The following is a 17,819-nucleotide window of genomic DNA, read 5'->3' as shown; positions in this document are numbered from 1 at the left end:
AACATTCCTTTAGTTGCAACATGAAGCACTGAAGAGAGAGATAGCATATTAGTGTTAAGGGGACTCTATGATCATTTAATTAAAAGGAGAAAAAAATTTAATTATAAAAATCAAATGAAATACTTAATAGGTTATGAAGAATTTGAATTATTGGATAACTATAAAATAATAAGATGTGGTTTTTAAAAAAATCTTTATTTTTTAGTTATAGGTGGACACAATCTTATATTTTTATTTTTATGTGGTGATGAGGATGGAACTCAGTGCCTCGGGCAATGCTAGGTGAGCGCTCTACCTCTAAGCCACAACCCCAGCCATAAGATGTAGTTTTAATGGACAAAAATCTTATCTAGAGGCATCATTAAATTCAAAGCAAAATTATACATGCACCCCTACAGTTTATTTTTTATTCCCACATCTTCTCTCTTGTTTTCAATACTGTGTCTTCTCTTCATGTTTTCCTATTATTAACCACAGGTCTTCAATACAGTTTAAACACATTCTAACTAAACAAACTGCTAGACAAACTAGCTTTTAAAATTAAAGTTCTATTTCCCAAATAGGTCATTTAGTTGGAAGTGAATTACATTATTTTTCAAATGAAAAACTTGAAACTTATTACTGTAGTTTTAAGAAAAAGCGTATAAGGAGTAATTATTAACTTCCCCATAATATGATACTCAAATACAAACCCATAGAAAAGGTCGAAAACATGTATACCTGTGTTTTAAGGGTTCGTTCTGTATTGATATTCTTTTCAAAAGTAGCCTTAAGATTATTGATCTCCTCCTCCTTCTTCAATTTATATTCTGCCAGCAAATTATACAAAATGTTATTGTATAGCATTAAATAATTTAATTTCTGCATTTCAAATTAACATTGTCCTCAATTATTCAAATTACTATGCATTATATGATAATTTCCTATAAATTCATTAAGAGAATTCTTAGGGCTATCAAAGTTATTTAATATATGAAAACATATTTCAAAAACCAAACAGATAACATAAACAGGTAGTCACTGAATTTAATATTATGATTAAAAAAATAACCCTACATACCTTCCTCTGCCTTCCTCATTTTATCAGTTAGCTCTTCATTTTCTTTTCTTAATAATTCAATATCTTTGGTTAACATGCTGTTCGTTTCTTCAAGCTAAACAAAGCATACAAAGATTTAAGCTAACAGTGTGATCTTTATCTGTGATCTCTTGTCTATTTCCTGAAGCAGCTTTCTTGCTTTCTTGGGTCAATCAAAATACTGTTCTTACAGAAGTCCTCGAGTCAACTGCTCAGACTCTTTGCTCCTCTTATATTTAAAGCTAAAACCTTAAAGATAATATTTTACATTTTCCATAGATGAGGACATGTCAGACACCACAAACTACAGAAAATACCTAGTTTCCAGTTTAAGATATGTGGACATAAATAAATTCTAGGTATTAGTTTCCAAAAATTATTTCAGCATATGCATATATAGAAATAAAAGGAAAAAAGCATAATAGAAAGAGAACTAGACTGGAAATCAGGAAATCTGTGTACAGCTCGAGCTCTACCATTAATCTACTATGTGATCTTGGGTAAGTAATTGGCCTTCTGGACCTCAGTTTCTTCATCTGAATAATGATGATGAAAATGACAATAAATATTGATTGATTATTTAAGTAATGTATTTATTGATCATTCATTTAATCCTCATAAAAATCATATAGAATGGGTATTATTTCTGTTTTATACATAAGGAAACTAAAGCTTAGAGAAATTAAAGCAACTTTGCAAGATCATATAACTTCTTGGGGGTAAAGTCAGGATTTGAATCCAGGACTGCTTAAACCAGAGCACATGTAGACGACTTCAAAACAAGAAAAATCTTTTTAACTCCTACTTTAGTCCCATGATTCTATAAAGACTATATATAAAACTCAGGAATAGGTAATTATAATACTGACTTTCTTATAATGGATTCATATAGTATCCACAAAGAATTTTTCATCCCAACTTGATTTCTCTGAACTTCAAAGAACTCTGAACTTCAAAGTTTTATAGTTAGGAAAAAAAAAAGCCCAGTACTGTTTTGGATTGAATAATCTAATACATGAGTATAGAATAATCACTATGTATAAAATGTAACTATGCATACACACACATTTCCTTTAATGCTTTATATGTAACCTATTTTGATTTACATCAATTTTAATCTACAAATACTTTATCTATCACACTTACCCGACTAACAGCGTGATCTTTATCTGTGATCTCTTGTCTATTTCTTGAAGCAGCTTTCTTGCTTTCTTGGGTCAATTCAAAATACTGTTCTTCCAGAAGTCCTCGAGCCAATTGCTCAGACTCAGCTTTTGTTTCTGCTAGATCCAACTGAGTAGAAAGGGTTTCTCTGCAACAAATTTTTAAGAAAAATGGATAATTCTCCCAACTTAATCACACGTTTAAAAACACAAATATCTTTAAATGATAAAAAAGAACTAAAGATTTTATTGATTAAAGTAAACTTTTAAATCTGCTGCAAATGTTCTATAGAAGTAATGAATTTAACCTCTCAAGCTATCTACTTTTTTTTTTTTTTGTACTAGGGGCTGAACTCAGGGGCACTGACCACTGAGCCACATCCCAGCCCTATTTTTTTTTTGTATTTTATTTTATTTAGAGATTGAGTTGCTGCTTAGCACCTCACTTTACTGAGGCTGGCTTGAACTCACAATCCTCCTACCTCAGCAACCCCTGCTCCCTGTAGCTGGGATTACAGGCATGTGCTACCACACCTGGCCCATCTATTTTTGAATAGGAATTTATTGTGGATTTGAAATAGAAGATAGTAAAGCACATGGACAATTCACTGGCTGGCAAATTAGGATGCCAGACCTGGATCTTTATCCTTATCACTAATTGGGAGAGTTCCCTATACTTCCTGGAGCTCAATTTATCAACTCTATAAAATGGAAGGGCTAAATTAAATTATTCATGACATCTCTTAAATGCAATTCAAGGAGATTATAAAGACATAGATTTGTGATCCACTACGAAACATTTGGAAATGCTTTTTTGGAAATTACACTTTAAAATCTTTTAGCTTGTTCTTCCCAAAGAAACTCTCTGGGATAAATTACCTTGTTTACCATTATATCCTCCTTGTATACCATAGGGACTCAATAAATGTTTTCTGAACAAATGATTCTGTACCTTTATTTTCTAACAAGGCAACTTTTCTAATAAGTTAACTAATATTAGAAATCAATTTTTCTGCCTTAAAACTAAGGAGGGAGACATATAGTATTCACATATACAGAAAAAAATATTCATTCATTTACCCAACAACTATTTATCTGAATGTTTACTATGTGCCAAATACTGTTCTGTGAATTAAGGCATATAGTACTAATAAAATTCCTGCTTTCAGGGAGCATATATTAGTGGAGTCATACAATTTAAAAAATGAACAAGTAATATGTAGTATATCATAGGGAATAAAAGAAGATAAAATGTGGAAAAAGTTGTGAATGTGATCACAATTTTATCATACAAGTAATTGAGAAGACCGCTCCGTTAAGATGACATTAGAGAAGAGACATGAATAAGCAATGCAGGTTATTTGGGAATACAGTACTTCAGGCAGAGGGAATAACAAGTAAAACAAGTAAAAAGTTTATTTGTAATGCTATGGTGGTAGGAGGGAACAGATGTTTTCTCCTCACTTCTAGGAAATAAGGTCATTAACTGAGGATGAGAAGTTGCATTTGAGGAGAAGATACAAAATACTAGTTAAAGAAGAGTGAGTACATTAGAAGAAGAAAACATTGCTTCAGGTACATGATATTCTTATCTGGGGTTATTGCTTTGCATTAAATTCAGATAAGAAATATCTAAGTTATACTTCAAAATGCCAAAAAATGTTTTTATCCTAAAATATATTTCTATACTTGATCATGAAATTGCACAGCAAAGAATGAAATGGTTCAGGGTAAAATTATCTTCATCTATATACACCAAGACTTCTTTGTAACTCTTAATGGTGAAGGACCTATCTTTATTAATATTTAAAGTCATTTTTACCTTTATTCTCCTGTCTTCTCAAAGAACTTAAATTATCAATAATTCCATTCTTCTTGATTATAATGCCTGGAAAATTCTCTGGCCCATGGAAAGTACTCAGATATTTTATTTATTTGAATGAATGCATGTGCAACTTTTCCCATACTCCATTTACATATGCTCAAATTAATGCTACCTTTAAAAAAGGGGGGGCTTCCCTTCACATTCTCCCATTCTCCTCCAGCTACTGCTACATTTTGTCTTAACAGTCACATCTCTTGAATGTTTCTTTTTCCCCCCTTAAATGGTACTGGGGATTAAATATAGGGGCTTGCACTTACTAGGCAAGCTCTCTACCATGGACCTACATGCCCAACACTGAATTTATTTTTTTAATTTTATTTTTTAGTTATAGTTGGACATAAAACCTGTTTATTTATTTATTGTTTATTTATTTATTTTTATGTGGTGCTGAGGATCGAACCCAGGGTCTTGTATGTGCTAGGCGAGCACTCTACTGCTGAGCCACAACCCCAGCCACCAGCACTGAATTTTTTAAAAATGATTTACTGAATACTGTAATGTTGCAGGTACATTTGTAGGTGCTGGGCCTATACAAATGAATCAGAACTAAGAAAAAAGCTCTGTTGCATAGGTATGAGGCTGAAGTTTTAGTGGAAAGAAAAACAACAAATGAGAAAAGTAATTAAGCAAAACCATAATATATGAGGGAGATAAGTGCTACAAAGAAAAATAAAATAGGAAATGACACATGAATTGAGCAGCAAGGAAATGGGATTGCATGGGATGACTGGAATTTCGGAAAGCGTAATCAGGGAAGGTCTCTTTGAGATGATGTTTAGACCTAAACTGAAGAGGGTTAAATGGCAAGCCATGTGGTCATTTAGAGGAAAATGTTCTGGGCAGGGGGAAGAACAAGTCCAGAATGACAGGTTTGTTGAATACTAAGAAAATCAACGTGAGTGTTGTATATACTCTATCTCTATTTCTACCCTTTCCATGCATTCTTTGACTTGAGTCTTATTCTCATCACAATTTAGTAATTGGTCTCATCAAGTTAACAATCAATCTTGGTACAAATATAATGGACTATTTATTTATTCCTTGACCTTTTGAATAGCTGGCATTTAAACCATTTTCTCTTTCTTAAAATATTCAATTCCCTTAGCTTTTGTACTACCCGCCTCTGACTTTCTCGTGTATTATTTACTTTTTCTACCTCTGTTCATTCTGAAAAGTACAAGATCAAGAAGTTCTTCCTTAACCCTGTGTCTTCTGATCCTATACTTGGGGTTATAATTTGGAAGGAATAAGTGTCCACAAAAGTGTTTATTCTTTTTTCCCCTCCAGGCAAACATGCATCCCTGTGTATACATGCACATGCATACACACTCTTACTCACACACACACACACAATTAAAATAATCTAGGTCACTATTTAACATAAAAATCTAGATTCCTGGCTTCTCTTGAAAAATCAGAAGATCTTGTAGCCAGGCATGGAGGTGCACGGCTGTAATCCCAGTGGCTCAGGAAGCTGAGACAGGAAGATCTAGAGTTCAAAGCCAGCTCAGCAATGGCAAGGAGCTAATCAACTCAGTGAGACCCTGTCTCTAAAGTTTCTTATAATTCTCACAACTCACACAATGAATATATATGTATTTAGCTAACTTCAGTTCAGGTACACGTATGGTTTCAAGGTTCATGAGTTTATAAATTGTGAGATACACCATCACATTAATAATTCTCAATCATCTTAGTGACTTCATATGCAATTTATCAAATCAGCCTTAAGTCCCTATCTTTCCTCTGAATTCTACAGCAATAAGCCCAAAAGCCCAGGTTTTCATTTCTATTTGGATATCCCAAAGCACCTCAAAGTCTACAAACCTGACATTAAAATAATCCCTCAACTCCCAAACTCGACATTCTTCTAATTCAGGAATTACTATCAATTCAACTGTTCTAGTAACAAACTTGAAGAGTTGGCCTGAAATTTTTCCTAAACTTTACTCCTATCATCTCTCTAAATCTCCAAATCCTACTTCTACTTCCCATTTCTTTCCATATGCTTTTCTCTCTTCCTACTGCCAATTTCCACTATGATTTCATATCTAGATTATTCCAGTGGTTGTATAATTGATTCCCTTTATCCACACTGTTTTGCTCTACCCCAATCTCTTCTCCACTCTTTAATCAGAGTGAACTTTCTAAAATACTTGTCAGTTCTTGGCTTAGAATTTTCATTTATTCATTTTATATTTATGAAAAATTTTTTGAGGTAGGAGAGGGTCTCACTATGTTTATCCAGGCTGTTCTCAAACTCCTGGGTTCAAGTGATCCTCTTGCCTCTGCCTCCTGAGTAGCTGGTACCACAGGAGGGCACCACTATGCCATACTGTGAACACTTAATTCTTTGCAAGACCCTGATCTAGGTGTTGTGTTGGGGATATAAAACAGAGAAAAATAAAACTCTTCACTTTTCAATGTTTTAAACTTCTTAGCTTGACACACAAGGCCATTTATAATCTGACTCAGATTTATCTCTCTTATCCTTTCTGTCACAAACTAAACTATGTACTGTTCCTCAACTCAAATTAGCCTGGTTTCTACCTATACGGTCCCCCTTTTCCCTTACCTCACTCCCTGGCTAAATTCTGTTTTTTACTTAGTTCTTAACTCTTTTGGGAAATGTTCTCTGAATCCCACATGGTTAAGAAGAGATATATCCCCCCTTCAATGTGTTTCAAAAGCACTTTGCCTTACCTTAATTAGATCTGTTTCCTCTATCAATTCTTAAGCACTTAAATAACCATAACTTACTAATAATTATATTGTTGGCACAAAGTACAGTGCATAGCAATAGGGATAATCAATACATTTGTCTTAAATAGATAAAACAAGGGCAAATATATTAACCCTATGAAACAAAATAGTTCATAGGGAATTAGAGACTCTTTTCACAGTGAATGCACTCACCTTGGACTGCACATTACAAATGGCAGTTAACAAATTAGACTCTACAACGGAGCTACTGTTGGATTGCCCAGGAAAGGAAGCTTTCTAAATCAGACTATAATTATTAACTCTAACACTTGGCTGCCAAATTAATATGTTGACACTTAACGTGATGCTCAATTTTATGATGATCAACAGCTCAGTAATAAATCATTGTTGATTTTGTGTTTCAAATATTTTAATAACTAAAATAAGGCCACTTAATCATAAAAGAAATGTAATTACTACCAAGGCATTATGATATTAAGTCAACAAGGCTAAATAGTAAAAAGTCTCATCCAAGTTTATTTTATAAAATTGTTAAAAATGAATTTAAAATAAAAAATATGTTCTGAGGTCAGGTGTGTAGCTCAGTGGTACAGCATGTGCTCAGAATGCATTACACCCTGGGCTTAATCCCTAGCATCAAAAAAACTTACATATCTTAAAACAAATGAAGAGTATAAAAGTAGAACATCTCCACTTCCCTAAGGTGATAAGGATCTAACATTGAATATCCATGGTTGCTAACAATACAAAGAGACAATAAGGCACTGCAAGGTTTCATATAAAGTAGACTTCTCCCTTCTAAAAGTCAGATTTAAACCTATTAATCCTCGAGATCAGGGGTGTCAAATTCCTGTTTCAGATGGTATAAATATTCTAAATCTGCATTAATGTGACTATTGAGTATCTATGAAACATAGGAAGTACATCTAAGGAACTAAAGTTTTAATTTCATATAAATGAATTTAAATTTAAATGACTACATGTGGCTAGTGGTTACCATACAAGACAGAGCAGCTCTAGATTTAACAACTGATTTGTGAGAAACACAAAGGAGGTAATGGTTCAACTAATCATGGAAACAGAATCAGCAAAATCACAACTAAGGGAAATACTACATGCCAAAAGATCTACTTAAAAATTTTTAGTTTTTTTCAAAGGAGGTTAAATGAAACAATATAATAATATCAGATAACTAGTTTCAGAGTCCATTCTGACACTCTCTAACTATGTAAGAGACCCAGCTGAATGAGTCACTCTCTTTTGGGGCCTCTCAGTTCAATTCTAAAATGAGGTTGTTATCCTTAAATAGATTTAAAAGGTTTACTTGTTTATTTAGTGCTGCTAAGATATTGAACCCAGGGCCTTGATCTGGAGTCCATGATTTCCTCTTCTAAAGTGTACATGTAATGGAAATTAACCTGAATCATAATACTAAGAAAACAAAAACCTTCACCTAACATAAAATAATGACTGCATATAGAGAATGAGTTACCTATACATAAATAAACATCTAAAGATTGACAGACCCTTGAAAACAACTTCTTGTCACAGTCTAAAACAGTGAATTTCTGTGCAACCACTACATTATTAATTTATTACACTGCTTCTTCACTGTAAAAGTAAATTTCAGCATAGACTAATTTGTTCTCAATTATCCAAGTAAAATGTGTTATACCACTCCCATCAAAATAATGGTACACCTACTCAACGTATGTTATAGTTTAGACAAAGTGTCCCCCAAAAGCTCATGTGTGAGACAATGCAAAAAAGAGCTTATATGTGAAAGGCTTGGGTTACAAAAGCCTTAACATAATCAGTACATTAATCCTCTGATAGGGATTAACTGGGTAGTGACTGTAGGCAGGTAGGGTGTGCCTGGAGAAGGTGGGTCACTGTGGGTGTGCCTTTGGGGTATATATTTTATCCATGGTGAGTGGAGTCTCTGCTTTCCTCTGTCACACCTTCCACTGTGACATGCTGCCTCAACTTGGGCTCAGAGCAATGGAGCCAGCTGTCTATGCACCGAGACCTCCGAAACCATGAGCCCCAAATAAAATTTTCCTCATTTGAAATTGTTGTTGTCAGATCTTTTGGTCAAGGCAACAAAAAAGCTGACTAAAACAATATCTTTAAGATTAAATTTAAGAATACTTTGTTGTAGTACTGATTCTTATTCTAAAGCAAAATGGACATACTTTTCATTTTGTAGTTCTTGTATCTTCTTTAAATTTTCTCTGTTTTTTTCTTCAATTTCTTCTTTAAGTTCCTTTACCTGGGTTTTATAAAGTGTCTGCAAAACAAGTGATAATAAATGAAGGTTTGTGGTATAAAGGTGTATTAAAAATCGTAATGCAAAAATAAATAAATAAAATAAATAAATAAAAATAAACTCAGCCCAGAAAATATATATATGTTTAATATTCATACTTCTTAAAACTTATGTTTTACTTGTTTTAGAATATATTTGATTTTTTTTACTTGTTACATATTAAATATTTGTACATTTTGCTTGAGGAACTCTGAATACATCAAAAAATGCCAGTATCAATATTAGTATTTCAAAGTTATGCAAAATAAATAAAAAATTACTGAAATTAGCAAACAAAAAGAAAGAAATAAAGGTTTGTGCTGGGCAGCAGTTCAGCAGTTTCTTATAAACAAGAAACATATGTCCAACAATTCTACTCCCAAGTATTTACCCATGACAAATGCAGTCATGTACACAGTCTTGTACATAACTTTCCATTAAAGTGATATTTATTCACAGTAGCTCCAAACCAGAAGCAATTCAGATATTCATTAATCCACTTGTTAAAAAACTTATGATGTATTCATACTACTCAGCAATAAGAAGAAATGAACTGATACATACAACACGATAAATCTAAAAAATGTGTTGAGTGAAAGCAACCAGGCATTAAAGAATACACATACTGTTTGATTTCACATATATGAAATCCTATAATAGGTGAAAATAATCAGTAGTGACAGAAAGCAAGTCAGTAGTTGCCAGCAGATGGAGTTGGGTAGGAAGAAAGGGGCCACAAAGAAATTTTCTGTGGTGAAGAAAATGTTGTACATGTTGTGACGGCAGTTACATGAGTGTACGTATCTGTCAAACTTCTTAACCCTGTACATATCTATTATATAGAAATTATACTTAATAACACACAAATTGTATTTATTTGAGAAAATATTTTTCAAAAATCTAGCCAAGTACTACTCATATAAAGTTCAATTCTTGAACTGAATAATATTACAAAAAGTACTTCTCTTTTTGGCTGAGGTGGATGGAAAGGGTGGCTGAGAGACAGAAATATCAACCTAAGAACATATACTTACAGTAGTACAATAGTTCTCAAAAAATTCATTAGGCTTTTGCCAACTCCATCAACAAATGCTGAACAGATCAGACCCAGATGTGGTGCTGAAGTAACAGAAAACTAGTTCTGATGTCTATTTCTTTCTTTTTTTTTTTTTTTTTAAAAAAAACAAACCCCACCCATTTTATCTTAAAAGATGGGATAAGGAAAAAGAATATTAAGGACCAGAGTGTAGCGACAGAGGACAACTTTTATGCTGCATACGTCAATTACTTCTCTAGAAATAGCACTTCTCGAGGAAAAAATAATTTGTATTGTAATGCAAATAAAGAAAAAAGAGAGGGCTTACTGTAGTTTAAGTGTTTATACTTTTTAAAATTAATTCATTTGCCTGTAGGAACTAGATTCTCATCTCTTTTCTCATTTTAAATAATGAAATTATATGAGGGATCAGTTAAGGGATAAAATGAAAAACAATTCAATTTTAAAGTCCAGATTAAAGTTAAATTTTAAATTTGGTTCATTATAGCTTATTAATTGAATGCTACCTAATGGAATCCTCACAATCAATGGAATAAACTGGAACTAAGACATGGGGTCAGGTTTTATTATTATTTTGTAGAGGCAAAATCAAGAATCCACAGAAACTACCACAAGTCATTTGATATCCATCTAAAATCTGGAGGCACTGCATGAATATTCTGTGGAAGCAGGCAGATGAAGAATGGAGGATGCTACAGACCACTATGCAGAAGTTGGTAGCACATACTTGAATAATTAAGATTAACCTAAACCCGGGGAAAGATTTTAACAATATTGATTATTATTATTTTTTTAATTGAAAAGCATTCTTATGATGGCTTCTTAAGCCAAGAAAAATAAAACAAAAAATAGAAAGTCATAGTGTTTATTAGAAGATAAACAGTATATAGAATCAATGTATCATGAAGCTCTAAATTATGTAGAAACTATATAGAGGTCTAATGGTGTTCAGATTTAAATAATATATATTTTAATTGTAGTTGGACAAAATACCTTTATTTATTTATTTTTATGTGGTGCCGAGGGTCGAACCCAGGGCCTTGCACGTGATAGGCAAGAGCTCTACCGATGAGCCACAACCCCAGCCCTGTTCAGATTTTACTTCCAATATCATTCACACTTGGTTTCTAGGGTATGTTCACTAATGTAATCTGAATTCCATGAATTTCATCAAACTGACTTTGACTTGTAGATCAGGTGGCTGCCAGGGTAATACTAACAGTACAAGCTGATAACTATTTAAGATGAAATGAAATGGCAAAGCAGAAGGTTGGCAACCAAAACAAAACAGAGAGGTTTTAATAAAGCCTCAAAGCATCAGCTATAAATGTTCATTACAGCAGTAAAAATAACTTTGCCTACAGCAAATTAAGAGGTAGAATAGTAAATACAGAGGAAAAAGCCAAACCAATTCACTTAATGTGTACACCTAGCTAAAACAGAAAAAAAATGCTCTTAAACATTAATTCTATCTACAACTCAAAGGCCACGTTGATATGTAAAAGTGAGCTATATACTATAAATGGTTTGCTGATATGAAAGCAGAACCTTTAACAGTCTTATTTATATCTCTAATTTGATGGCAATTCTGGAAATGTTTACACAAAAATGGTCATTTCTTTAAGACCATGAACTCAGATTCAGATATGAAATGTAGACATAGGGATGAAAAGGGAGAAAACTTCACAGTATTTGAAAAAGAATCAGTATGTAAAAAAGATCTAAATGCCTTGTTTTAAGTAAGGTCTTGAAACAGTCCACAAGTTAAAAATGATTCTCACTTACCGAGAAATATTGTTCAGCTTCAAGCTGATCTTGTAGCTCCCGCATTTGTCCTTCATTTCCTCTATACTGTCTGCAGATAAAAGGAGAAACAGTAAACCAATGCTTCTATTTCTACTAGACTTTAAATTAATCTTAGTTTATTAAAGTTGCTAAAATTAAAAAGATTCCCTACAATAACCTTTTTTAAAAATATACTTCATTATACAGCATTATTATTTATTTTTAAAAAGAGAGGGAGGGAAAGAGGGAGGGAGGGAGGGAGGGGGGGAGGGGGGAGGGGGGGGAGAGGGAGAGAGAGAGAGAGAGAGAGAGAGAGAGAATTTTTAAATATTTATTTTTTAGTTTTTGGTGGACACAACATCTTTGTATGTGGTGCTGAGGATCGAACCTGGGCCGCACGCATGCCAGGCGAGCGCACTACCGCTTGAGCCACATCCCCAGCCCCTATATAGCATTATTTTACTAATTCATTTTGTCAGTCACATTGTCCGGTTCTATCTTGCTCTTTTTGAAATGATGCTATGCAAAGGAGAGGGATTCCTTTTCTAATTAGGGTCACTTTCAGGAGACATTAATTGTGCATCTATTCAAACCAAAAATAAAATTATTTTTTTGTCAATTTTTATAGAGAAAAGCAATGAGAGGGATACATTTTAAATGCCTGAGGTAACAAGTAAACAAAACTAGGCAGGAATATTTAATAAGCAATTATTCACTATTATATAGCATGGCTAATTAAGCACAAGAAGGGAGTAGTGGAAATTAATAATTAGAAAAGGAAAATAAGAGTAGCAAACTGAGAAAGGAGAAACACAGGCAAAACATGTACAGAGTACACACATAAGCACAACTGATAGGAAAAGACTCAAATGGAACCAATGCACCTCAAAGACAGATTTTCAAAGGTTAATAACTTTATCTGTAACTGCTAAATTTGAATATTAGTAATAACTTTGTATTTTTGTACCTAACAAGGCATGTAGTTGATGAAAAGTGTGTTATAATGTCCATTCAATGCTGTGTTGAGAGTTACTTGGGAAGAAGAAAAATATAATTCACATTAATGGGTGAAAATCATGGCTCTAAAAGGTGTAAAGAATTTTACCAACATAAATCTAACTTTACTTTTCTTTCTTTTTGTACTAGGGATTGAACCCAGGGGCTGATGTCCGCTAAGCAAGCGCACCATCACTCAGCTACATTCCCAGCACTCCCATTCCCTGCCTTAGCCTCCTGAGTAGCTAAGATTACAGGCATTCACACCTGTGTCCTGCTTAAATCCAACTTAAGAAAAACTGACAACTTTATCCACGGAACACTGAATTGCAAATAAAACTGGCAAGTGAAAATATTATAAAACAAAATAAAATGCATGACTTGGCATAAATCATATCATATTTGATATTAAACTTTTGAAGCATGTCTTCATAAATTCAAAGCAACATGGACACTCCATTTCAAGTAAGCATGTACATCATTTCTTAAGAGTAATACAAGAAGAAAAAAGACATCTTGCACTCTAAGATGCACCAACAGAAACAAATAAATAAATAAATCAGAAAAATAAAACCCTCAGAGACTCATGTCTAATTCTAGACTCCAAAATGAAGAAACCTTGATCATCTCATTAATAAAAAGAAATTTATGAGGAGCGGGGGAAATGCTGGGAAGTGATACTGGCCAAATTATATTGTATGCACATGTAAATATGTAATAACAAATCTCACCATCATGTACAACTACAATGCACAAAACAAAAAAACAGAAAATTATCCCTGATTTTTATAACTAGTCTGAAGACATGTGATGACCTTTATGGATACAAAAAACATGAGAAAATTGTGTTTTATCCATCATAAACAGACTATATAAGTTTGAAGCCTATTTTTAAATACCTATATTTTTAATTTAGTAAGTCTTCATTCCAAAGCCTAAATTCCCTTGCAAGCAATTTCCTCAATTTCTAAGGGCTTTTCCTGACTTCTTTTCAGAAACTCTGGGTACATAATCTGAATACACAAAAAATAATCAAACACATAAACCAACACTGAACACAAAAAAGAAAACACAATGGTATTTTCAATACTTACTTTGTAAGCTGAGCTAACTCAAATTCTAATAATCTCTTTGCTTCCAATAAAGTATTTATTTCTTGTTTCATCTGCTTTTCTAAACCTTTTAAATTATCTGCCTCAAATGCTTGAGTCTTCAATTCATTTTGTAACAACAGTCGCTTATTGGATTCTTGCTCCAATTGCAGGCTTAGATTCTTAACCTAAGGGTGAGAAAAATAATTAACATCTTAAATTTCTTTACAATAATTTATTTGGAATTATTTGAAAGAATACTAATCAAACCTCAAAAATATAACAATTCTTTATTCTAATAAAGAATATTAGTATTCTAATAAGTCTCCATTTTTCTTTATGTTTATTATTGGATATTTACTAATAAGTCAAATCAATTCCCAAATTTCAAGTTTTGTAAAAAAAAAAAAAAAAAAATCTAGTTTCTTTCTACCTTAACTAACATCAACATTTTGGAATACAAAGTGATCATAAAAGCCACATTTTTTGGGGGGGCAGTCCAAAAGGGTATTTAAAATTTACTGTTTATTCATAAATGCTCTAGTATACAACCTTCCAAAGCTTACAAAACAAATTCAATATTTAATTTATAAATATTTGTTACCAATATTTATAAAATACTAGGTGATGGGACCAATAAATAAAAAATTCTTATGGTGGTTTACAGTGCTTTCATGATCCACTCTTCTCTAATCCTATCACTGGTCATTCTCTTCAATGTTATCATATTATTCAGATCCTCAAATGCAGTAAACTCTTCATCTCATAATTCTTACACATGCTATTCCTTCTGTCTTCTTCTTTGAAGGGTTATAAACTAGAGCACATCCAAACTAATTACTAAAAATTTATTTATTCCTCAGCTCTTAAGTGTCACACCCTTAGCAAGCCCTTCCTTAACTCTCAGCTGTGATTAGTTACATACTACAGCATTCTATACTTTCTTTTTTTTAACCACCTGGCATGCTTGTAATTTTAATATTCCACATTTCCCTCTCTGTAATAAAGTCTCAAAAGATCACACCTACCTTATTTACCTCAGTAACCCCAACTCCTAGCACAGAGTTTGCATATAATAACAGGTAGTCAAGAATTATGTTTTTTTTAAATATTTTATTTACATTTTACTTTTCGGCAGACACAACATCTTTGTATGTGGTGCTGAGGATCGAACCCGGGCCGCACCCATGCTAGAAGAGCAAGCTACTGCTTGAGCCACATCCCCAGCCCCAAGAATTATGTTTTTAAAGTGACTATTATCTTTCAAATTTCCAACATACATTCCTCCAGTGTGCCAGCTCTGAAAGGCATCTCTAATCTCTCTCCATTTTAATTAATTCTATATACCAATACCAGATTAATTTTCCTAAAAGAATGTTGTCACCTAAAGCTACTACATAAGTTTTAAAGAGTATCAATACTTAGGTCCCCAAATTTCTCCCATGATAACTCAACATGTCTTTTCTTCTTCTGGTCAGATCAAGTTCCCTTTTGCCCTTTACTCACATATCTTATTACCTATCAAGGGTAGTGGATACTGGGGATTGAACTCAGAGGTACTCTTCCCAGCCCTCTTAATTTTTTATTTGAGATAGAATCTTGCTAAATTGCTCAGGTTAGTCTCAAACTTGTTATCCTCCTGCCTTACCTCCCATGTAGCTGGGATTATAGGATGCACCCCTACCCCCAGCTCAGTCTTTAATTTGTATCTTACACTGATAATATTTCCTCTACCAAGTTAAGTCTTGGGAAGGCTTTTCTATTTTCAGTCTTACAAAGAATTTCCAAAGCATGTATAATATACCAACATATATTGTCTTTTCGTCCTTTTAGCAACAGCTTTATAAATGTGTAAACCAAGTTTGCTTGTTTGTTTAAGCCAAGTAAGTTGTGTAACCCAAGTAAGTTTGTTTTTTAGTAGAATATCAGTTTCTTCAGGGGAGGAACTATGACATTTCAATGCAGTTGTACTGTCATAATGCAAAATGAAAAAAATTCTATGAAGTAAAGAATTTGAAATGAAAATTCTAGGTGCTAGGATAACCATATATTGTAGGGAACATAAAAACATATAAGTCATTTCATTCAAATTTCCATTGTATTTAAATTACTGATAATGACTCTTGGCACATAACATACAAACAGAATCCTGTTTCTGTTCTAAAAAAACAAAAACAAAAACAAAAACAAAATCAGTGTGATTTTTCTTACTTCATCCTCCATCCTTTCTTTATTTTCAGTCAAATGTTCCAGCTTCTGCTGAGATTGTTTCAGATCAACATCTAACATAGAACATTGTTTCTCAATCTGAACAACTCTATTTTCAGCCTTCTCTCGAGCTTCTCTCTCTTCCTTCAGCTTTTTTTCCATCTCTGTATAACAGAAAAAAGTTAAAAAAATGCACTTGAAAGAGTACCTTAGTATTTTTCACTTTTCATGGTCTGTAAACTGGTTTTAAATGTCTCTACTATTTTTATTCTGGGACCCAGAGCTCTTAATAACTTCCAATGTTATTTGAATTATTTGTGTGGTAAGGATCTCTAAAGTAAAAGTTATAAAATACAATAAAGTAGTACAATAGTGCCTTTTAAATCCAGAGATTATTTAGTACCATTTTCAGAGTAGAAGGTAAAGACAAAAGAATAACTAAAGAGAAAAATGAAAGTAGACTAGGTAAAAAGCAGAAATATATAGTTATATGTATATATAGTTATTAATACCTTGCATTGTTCTGAAAAAGTTTCAAGAGGCTTAAGGCTATGATAGGAAGGATGATTAGATTCCATGGTATTCTAAGAAACCTACTTAATTATTACCAGAAGATATTTGTCTATACTGAGGTACCTTTTTTGAGAAGTTGGTTTCAATGGTTAACTAGTAATTTGCACCAATAGGATTCAAACATAGTTAAATCTGCTCTCTCCTTCTCAGAGACTGCCTTCTAGGTGACAAAATAGAAACCATCAGATGAAGTTCCTTATAAAAACATATACTTGAGAAAAGATAGCCTCTTCAACAAATGGTGCTGGGAAAATTGGAAATCCATATGTAGTAGAATGAAATTTAATACCTATCTCTCACCCTGCAAAAAACTCAACTCCAAGTAGATCAAAAACCTAGGAATTAGATCAGAAACCCTGAACATACTTAGAAGAAAATATAGGTCCAATACTCCAACATATTGGATCAGGAACTGATGTCCTTAAAAGAATCCTGAAGTACAAGAAGTAAAATCAAGAATCAAACTAAAAAGCTCCTTCACAGCAAAGGAAACAATCAGGAGCACGAAGAAAGAGCCTACAGAGGGGCTGAGATTGTGGCTCAGAGGTAGAGCGCTCATCTAGCATGCATGAGGCACTGGGTTCAATCCTCAGCACCACATAAATATAAAATAAAGACACTGTGTCCACCTATAACTAAAAAATAAATATTAAAAAAGAAAGAAAGAAAGAGCCTACAGAATGGGAGAAAATCTTTGCCACCTGTACCTCAGATGGGGAAAAAAAATCAAATAACCAATCAATAAATGGGCTTCCTTTGCTGAATAGGCACTTCTCAAAAGAAGAAATATGAATGGTCAACAAATATATGAAAAAATGTTCAACATCTCTAGCAATTAGAGAAATGAAAATTAAAACTACACTGAGATTTTATCTCACTCCAGTCAAGATGGTGACAATCAGGAATACAAATAATAATAAATGTTGGTGAGGATATGGGGAAAGGGTACAC

The 17,819-nt window shown here is 33.0% G+C and overlaps 1 protein-coding gene across 3 annotated transcripts in view; it reads right to left on the bottom strand.

Moving 5' to 3' along the window:
* The window catches only part of Rock1 (Rho associated coiled-coil containing protein kinase 1), a 148,596-nt gene that overhangs the window by 20,088 nt on the left and 110,689 nt on the right, over window positions 1-17,819 (bottom strand). For all 3 annotated transcript variants that reach the window (XR_013342362.1, XM_077792264.1, XM_077792263.1), the window contains exons 19-25: window positions 16,299-16,459; window positions 14,091-14,275; window positions 12,001-12,070; window positions 9,046-9,140; window positions 2,225-2,390; window positions 1,061-1,154; window positions 721-809 (exon numbers count right to left, since the gene is read on the bottom strand). Coding sequence is in view for 2 of the 3 variants with exons in the window: in XM_077792264.1 (XP_077648390.1) it covers window positions 721-809; window positions 1,061-1,154; window positions 2,225-2,390; window positions 9,046-9,140; window positions 12,001-12,070; window positions 14,091-14,275; window positions 16,299-16,459 (860 nt within the window). In the remaining variant the exon portion in view is untranslated. The remainder of the gene's footprint in view (window positions 1-720; window positions 810-1,060; window positions 1,155-2,224; window positions 2,391-9,045; window positions 9,141-12,000; window positions 12,071-14,090; window positions 14,276-16,298; window positions 16,460-17,819) is intronic.

This window comes from Urocitellus parryii, chromosome 13 (genome assembly GCF_045843805.1).
Source record: "Urocitellus parryii isolate mUroPar1 chromosome 13, mUroPar1.hap1, whole genome shotgun sequence".
Classification (NCBI taxonomy): domain Eukaryota; kingdom Metazoa; phylum Chordata; class Mammalia; order Rodentia; family Sciuridae; genus Urocitellus; species Urocitellus parryii.
Note: the sequence above shows the minus strand (reverse complement) of the source record. Positions and strands in the feature narration are given on the sequence as shown.